General features: G+C 40.0%; 1 protein-coding gene across 1 annotated transcript in view; it reads left to right on the top strand.

Annotated features, from left to right (window-relative positions):
- itk (IL2 inducible T cell kinase) overlaps nt 1-8,244 on the top strand; it is a 103,261-nt gene that overhangs the window by 61,230 nt on the left and 33,787 nt on the right. The window contains exon 7 of the mRNA XM_039775160.1: nt 965-1,030. Coding sequence (XP_039631094.1) covers nt 965-1,030 — 66 coding nt within the window. The remainder of the gene's footprint in view (nt 1-964; nt 1,031-8,244) is intronic.

Here is an 8,244-nt window from a genome sequence, read left to right as displayed (position 1 = left end):
TTCTTCACCTGCAAACTTGTGGTTTCGAGTTCATAACTGCTCTGCCTACCCAAATAAAAGCATGTCAGCCATTGCTTCCTTATTTTATCTTTCAATTTTTTTTTTCCACTTGATGCACTTAACATGTTATAACTTTATGAAAAACCAGGAGAGCTGGCAAAGGAAATGTACTGTCTGGTCTGTGAGTCAATGTTAGGACTTGAGCCAGTAACCCTGTGCTTTCACGGTCATGTCCTTGCGCTGCACTTTCTGTCATAAATTTGCATCTTAAAAAAGAACTTTGCTTATCTATCTATCTATCTATCTATCTATCTATCTATCTATCTATCTTATCTATCTATCCATCCTATAGTGCCTTTCTTATCTATCTATCTATCTATCTGTTATATAGTGCCTTTCTAATCATCTATCTATCTATCTATCTATCTATCATAGTGACATTCATATTTTTCTATATTTAAATTATGTGGTGTCTTTCATAAACATTTGAGGAGAGCCCAGATGGCTCCATCTATCTATGCTCACCAGCTGTTGAAGGTGCTGGAGCCCATGAAGTCCATCCTTGCTTGTCTTTTTCATGAGGCACCTGCTCAGCCCTGGGTTGTAGGGCACTGCAGAGGATGGTGAGATTGACTCAGAATATTAGTGGTACATAATTCCCTTCTGCTCAGGACATATTAAACAAACTGCCTAAATAAAGTCAAACCCAATTATTAAAGACCTTTGCTGTCCTTTATGTTGAGTTTTCTCCTTCCTATATTGTGGATCATTTGCACTTTGCATCACAAGATTTATGGCTAGTTTTCCCCCTAAGGACGTAAGGCTACTCAACAGCCACTCATAGTGACATCTGCATGAGTGGAGCTGAGATGTGTTTGTGCGTATATTGCTTCAATTTAAAATGCAATTCCAGTGTCAAAGTGGTACAAATGAACTAACTGTGTGCTCTTTTCCTCTTCTCCAGACAAAGTGGCTATATACCCAGCAGCTTTGTTATTGAGAAGTCCCCTGACAACTTAGAGGCTTTTGGGTAAGTAGTGGCAGACCTGATGAATGTTTATTCTTTGGAATTAGTGTAGTGATGCGATGTGTGAGCTGTAAAGAAATCTCAAGGGTTGCGGCCGTCCCGTGTCCCAATTCAGAATAAGGGGGTTTGATGGATAGATAGATAGATAGATAGATAGATAGATAGATAGATAGATAGATAGATAGATAGATAGATAGATAGATGTATAAAAGACAAAATAGTTAAAAGAAGTACATTTAACAGTGACAATATCCATGGGACAAAGACTCAAACGCAAAATGGCTATGTTTGTTGCATTGTATGCATCTGGATCACAGTTCAGAAGCAGGTCCTTGAAGAAATGCAAACTCCCAGTCAGCAGTCTTCTTAAATCGCAGCAGCGTCTTGAGAAGTGGAGCATAAGAGGCTCCAGAGGAAGTGACGTCACGGAAACAATGGAAACACAAACCAAGTTAGTGACTGTGTCACATACAGTATTTATTCATCCCCTCACATTTCTCTTTGTAAGAGTCCATGAAACGCTCCCATTAGTTATGTTTGTGACAACATTCACGCAGCAAATAATAAAAAAAAAACTGAAGCAAATGTAATCCAATATCAAAAATCCAGAAAAAAAACAGAAAGCTGAATAAAAGTAGTAATTAAACTACTAGTACTAGTAAACCTTATAGCCTATAAATAGGGCTTGGGGCAGTCCCACCATTGGAGTGTCCTAGGGTTCAACCAATTAAATACAATAAAACAAATGTATATACACTTAACGCAATAATAATTGAAAAATAACATTTTATACAATAATACACAATGCATTCAGAAATGTATTCAGACGGCTCCACTTTTGTACACACTTTATTGTGTTGTAGATGTCATTTGAAATTGACAAATTGGTTGTTTTTTACCCAGCAGTCTGACCTATCATGACAAAGTTTAAATGTGATTGCAGAAAAGTTTGCAAATTTATTAAAAATCAAAAACTGAAATCTCTCATTTCTACAAGTATTCAGACCCCGGGTGCTGTGGTCCTCCAAATTGTGCTCAGGTGCCTCCTGTTTGCTTCCATTCTCCTTGAGATGTTTCCAGAACTTGAGTGGAGTCCACCAGTGGTAAACTGAATTGACTGGGTATTATTTAGAAAGGCACCCTTCTAACCTGTCACTGTCAGGGCAAACACCAAACCATGAAGTCAAAGGAACTCCCTGGAGACCTTGTTGATCAAATTTAAAGGTAAAGATCAGGACAACAGGAACAAACTATTAATAAAACTTTGAGTGTTCCCAGGAGTACGGCAGCCTCAAGAATTGTGAATTGGAAAGAAGTCTGGAACCATCGGGATTCTTCCTAGAGTTGACTGTCCAGCCAAATGTGTAGCACCTGGCCAAGAAGAATTTTGATCAGGGAGGTGACCAGGAACCCAGTGGTTACTCTAACAGAGCTTCAGAAGTCCTCTGCTGAGATGGGAGAACCATCTAGGAGGACACTCATCTAAACATCGTTCCATGAATCAGGCATTCATGGTATAGTGGCTAGATGGAAGCCACTAGCATATGTCAGCCTGCTTGGAGTTTGCCAAACATCATTAAAAAGGATTCTGAGAGCATGAGAAGAAAGATTCTCTGATCTGATTAAACAAATAATGGAACTCTTTGGGCAAAACTAGAAGCACTTTGCATGTTGCAGACAAGGCAGTGCTCATCACCTGCTCAATACCACACAACGGTGAATCATGGCGGTGGCAGCTTCATACTTTCAGCGGGAGGGATAGGGAGACGGGTTAGAACAGAGGGTTAGGCGAGGGTAGAGGAGGAGTACAGACCGGACAATAAGCACTGGCACACTCATCCTGTAAATAATTTTTTAATTAAACTGCATGTACCCATATTTCTATTAGCATCCAAATAAATAAATAAATACTCTTCTTAAAAGTCATACCCTTAGATAAAATCGCTTTTATAAAAAGTGTTATAAAGTAAATTTCAAAGGTCTGTAATGAATATTTTACAATTCTATTAAAATTCAAATTTAAAACAGAACATTATACATCTTATATTTAAAGCAGATTGTAACAATCATAGATATAATAGATAGGTAAAGTATAATATTTACTTATATAAGTAAATATTTAACCTTTTAATTTCAATTGGAAGAGACCAGTTGGAGATCGGGTCTTGTACATATGTTATCATCCAGTTGAATGTTTCTGATGTGCTCCGTAAAAGCAACCGACAGTTTTATCATGAAAAATCCATAGTAGTTTTGTTGTTTAATGTTTGTTCATATGCATTATTTTCACTTTTACTTTAAAACTTTTATAAAAACAATACTTGTCCTTTATTTCCGCACCCAGACGTGCTTAAATCTCTTTCTCGCAGGACGTATAACGCCGCTCGCGTTGTGAAGGTGGGGCGGCTAAATGTACGTTAAGGAGAAGCGGTCGGCTCATCTGCTGGCTTGCTGCTGCTGGCGAGCTGCGTGTCGATCATTTCAAAGTCTGTACAGCAGCTGTCCTTTTGCCACTTTGCGTCTCTGCTGCTTGCGTTGTGAAGGGGGCTGAACACACGCTAAGGAGAAGCAGTTGGATCATCTGCTGGCTTGCTGCTGCTTGTCGCTTGTTGTTTTAAGAGTTGGGAGCACATGAAGCATGTCTGCCAAAAGCAATGTTTTAAATGTTGTCTCACTGCCTTGTCTCTCGTGACGTTAAATTGTCTTCGGAGAAGATCATGTCTAATGTCTCTATATTCCCTCCCAAGATTTTTTTTTATAATAGGGAGACAGTGTTGTAGTAGTAATAGTATTAAATCAACCTAATAATAATATTAATTTAATTGACATTTTTTTTTGTCAAGAATTCTGCATGTAAAACATATTACTACACCACAAAACAAAAATTAATCTGTCATAAAAACCTTGAAAAAGGCTTCATCTTTTCCCATCGTTTTTACACTACCTTGAATGTATTCCTGATTATATTTTGATGAATACAGGTTATCTATTATAGTTTTTTTATTATATTTTTCTCAAACAATTAAAAAAAAAATTATTTTCCTCTTGGGCAATGCTGGGCATTTCAGCTAGTTCCATCCATCCATCCATTATCCAACCAACTATATCCTAACTACAGGGTCACAGGGTCTGCTGGAGCCAATCCCAGCCAACACAGGGCACTATTTCAGCTAGTTACATAATAAAATCATTTTTAATTTTAGAATAAATTCCAGTTAAAATATCAAGGCGCTTTATTAAAAAGAGTATTAAATACTTAATTCTATTCCACTCCCGATATTATAAAACTATTTAAAATAAGGAATTTAAAACCTATAGTATGTCCCCGAGAAGTCATATTCACCCAAGGGGCCCATAAATATTTAAATATGAAGGTTATTATTTAAAATATTAAGAAAAAATAGGGTTAAGTTAAGAGTATTGGAAAGGGAAAGGTTCTTCTAATAAACATACTACCAAAAAAATAAACCTTAGGGCTGCCCATGTATGACTTTAAGATTAGGCTTGGGTCTTTGAAGTCTTAACATTAGGGTCCAGTTCAAAGGGGTTTAAATTCTGGATTGGGGTTGGGATAGGATTTCTAATAAAAAAAATTAAATAAATAAATATAAGGAATAAAATTTTTTTAAATGAAGTAACCACCATTCTGATAATTTTCTGGTTGAGTCCAAGACTAAATGTTTAGCATGCCTGCTTCAGAGTGCATCCCACCTCACTTTCAGCATAAGAACGACACAAAGACAACAGACAGAACAACGCTGGAGTCGCTTTGGGACACGTTTGTGAGTTTCCTGAAGTGGCGCAGCCCAAGCCCAGACTTGATCCCCATAGAACATCTGTGGAGGGACCCGAAGATGGCCGTTTACAGACGTTTCCCATCCAATCTAATGTCACTTGAGAGGATCTCTCAAGAAGAATGGGATAAACTGCCCAAACCCAGATGTGCCAAGCTTGTAGAGATTGAGCCAAGAAAACCCAGAGCTGAAATTTCTGCCAAAATGGCTTCTAAAAAGTGCCGGATTAAGCATCTGAATACTTCAGAGAATGACAGATTTAATTTTTTATTTTAAATGAATTGCCAAACTTTTCTGAAAACATGTCACTTTGTCATTATGGGTTATTGAGCCAAGATCAATGGACAAAATATATAGAATTGAATATCTGTCCATCTGTCTGTTCCCTATACAATTCTATACCCTTTGACTAATCTGGACCAAATTTTCCATAGTTGCTCTCTGGGAAAAATGGACAAGATAGGCAAATTTGGAACCCAAAATTTTGACCATGGAGGTCCCAGTGTTTTGTTTTGTTTGTGCTACAGTTTGCACACTAGTGCCATCTACTGGACTGAAGCCAGACTAACATAGAGAATGACCATAGCTTAACATGATTTACTCAGACAATGCCATGTGCTGCTTCTATCTACTTTAATATTAATAGGAGCATTGCGCATTTTTAGAGGGGTTGTTGGGTGAGGCCTGGTCAAGTGTGGAAGTACAGCGCAACTCAAAGGAGGATCAAAGGGTGTTGCTTAATGCTTGTTTTGTTGGCTTTTCTTTGTAATTTAATCATTACAAATTGTCCACCTTGAACTAAGAGGACAAGTCAGACATGTTGGCATTCACAGTTACAACCCAGAAAGGAGTTTCTGCAATTCTAGAATCCAATCAGACCCAAAAAGAACAAATTCTCAACTCACGAGAGCTTAGACATCGATAAGAAGGCAGCGTGGATGACGGATGGGACTGCTAGCGATAACAGGGTCACCATTTAAAAAACACAGACTTTGCTTTCTGTTGTTAATCTTTTCTACAGTAGTACCCAGGTAATGCCAGGATATTTTGACTAGCGTATGTTTATAAAATCAAATTGTCTGTCTGCTGTCAGTCATTCTCCAACCCGCTGTATCCTAACACAGGGCCACGGGAGCCAATCCTAGGGTGCAAGGCAGGAACAAATCCCCAGGCAGGGCACCAACCCACCGCAGGGCACACACACACACAATTTAGGACCACCAATGCACCTAACCTGCATGTCTCTGGACTGTGGAATGAAACCAGAGCACCAGGAGGAAACCCACACAGACACAGGGAGGACATGCAAACTCCACACAGGGAGGACCCGGGAAGCGAACCCAAGTGTCCTTACTGTGAGGCAGCAGCGCTACCCACTGTGCCACCGTTCTGCCCATGTCTGTCTGTTGTTCCCGATGCAATCCTACACCTTTTGACTGATCTGAACCAAATTTGGAATAGTTTCTCTCTAGGATCATATGAATAACGTAGACTACTTTCCAACCCAAAATTTCAGCCCAAGGGGGTCCCAGTGGGTTTTTTTTTTTCTCTGTATGTTTCAGTTTGCATACCAGTCCCACCTGCTGGTTCAGTGCAAGTGAAACATCCAATCAAACTGAAGCCAGACTAGAAGACGAATTGAAGAGCGCTTAACATTACTCAACCAAGTAACGCCATGTTCGGATTCTATATACTGTAATATAAAATGGAGTTTCATACGTTTTTTTTACCTTATACCAGCGTTTCTTAACCTTTAAGTATCTGCGACCTGAGTTTTTATAACAGTTTTAATCGCGCCCCCCTAACGTTTTTTTGAAACCCTAATAAAATTTATTCCTATAATTTTTGTGGCCGATAAACCACTACAAGTTTTATTATACCTACTTAACTTTTATCGACATTTATCTAACTCTATATTTATTTTTCTAGCATCAGAATGTAGTTTAAGTTAATTTGTTTTGGTTTCAATAGATGTATTTTTCATATTTTCGATTCTTTTTTTCACATCTTCATGTCCCTTTTTTTTGTTAGGGCGTGCGCCCCACAGGTTGAGAACCACCTCCTTATACAACTTCTTGTATTAGGAATTTGCTAGTTTTCGCATACCCCTTGGGGTCAGAGTGCAGGGTCAACCATTGTACAGCACCCCTGGAACAATTGCAGGTTAAGGGTCTTGCTCAAGGGCCCAGCAGAGTAGGATCTCTTTTGGCAGTGACAGGGATTCGAACCGGCAACCTTCAGGATACCAGCGCAGATCCTTAGCCTCGGAGCCACCACTCCACCCCAGGGGTAGCTCTTTGTTAGGCGGGTGCTGGGTGAGGTCTGACCGAGAGTGGAAGGGCAGCACAACACTAAGCAGAAACAAAGGGTTGTTGTTTAACTCCAGTTTTGTTGTTTTTTTAATAATTAAAGCAGTAGAAAACTGTCCCCTTGCACTAAGTGGATGAGCAAGATATGACAGCACTCATGGCTACAACCCAGCAAGGAGTTACCACGATTCTGTAAATTAATCAGACCCAAAATGAGCAAATCCTTGACTCATGAGGACAGGGACATTAATAGGGAGGCACGGTGGATGGTGGATGGGACAGATAGCAAAGAAAACAGGATCACAATTTCATAAAAACATAAAACTTTGTGGGCAGCACGGTGGCGCAGTGGTAGCGCCGCTGCCTCGCAGTAAGGAGACCTGGGTTCGCTTCCTGGGTCCTCCCTGTGTGGAGTTTGCATGTTCTCCCCGTGTCTGCGTGGGTTTCCTCCCACAGTCCAAAGACATGCAGGTTGGGTGCATTGGTGATCGTAAATTGTGCTTGGTGTGTGGGCTGGCACCCTGCCCGGGGTTTCTTCCTGCCTTGCGCCCTGGGATTGACACCAGCAGACCCACGTGACCCTCTGTTAGGATATAGTGGGTTGGAAAATGACTGACTGACATTAAGCTTTCTGTCCTTACCGCTTTCTATAGATAGACCCTGTGTCACAAATACACATCTGTGGATCAATCTGCAGGTGCATCTGAAGCACGTATTACAACAACAATTTATTTATATAGCACATTTTCATACAAACAAAGTGCTTTACCTAGCATTACCACATAGTATCAGGGTATTACCACCCTGAGCCAAGAGGGGGCGCTCATGCAAACCTCCGCCTCTTCTTTTCACTTCGCAGGACTGAGAACACGCCCAGTGAGGGCACTTGACCACGCCCCTTTCCAGTCTCCCGCATTTAAAACTGCTGGAAGGAGGCAGTCAGTAGTAAATCAACTGATCCAGAGAGCGGCGCGCTTAAAAACTTACCGACAAATTGCCATGCTTACCTTCCTAAATGTTATTTGTTGTAGAGGCACACATAGTTGCCCTTTTTTGTTTCAATTTGAATTTATTTTTTTAATGGAAAACTGGGTTGGCACCCCAGCATTTGTAA

Source organism: Polypterus senegalus, chromosome 13, assembly GCF_016835505.1.
Source record: "Polypterus senegalus isolate Bchr_013 chromosome 13, ASM1683550v1, whole genome shotgun sequence".
Classification (NCBI taxonomy): Eukaryota; Metazoa; Chordata; class Cladistia; order Polypteriformes; family Polypteridae; genus Polypterus; species Polypterus senegalus.
This window is presented reverse-complemented; position numbering and strand designations above follow the sequence as displayed.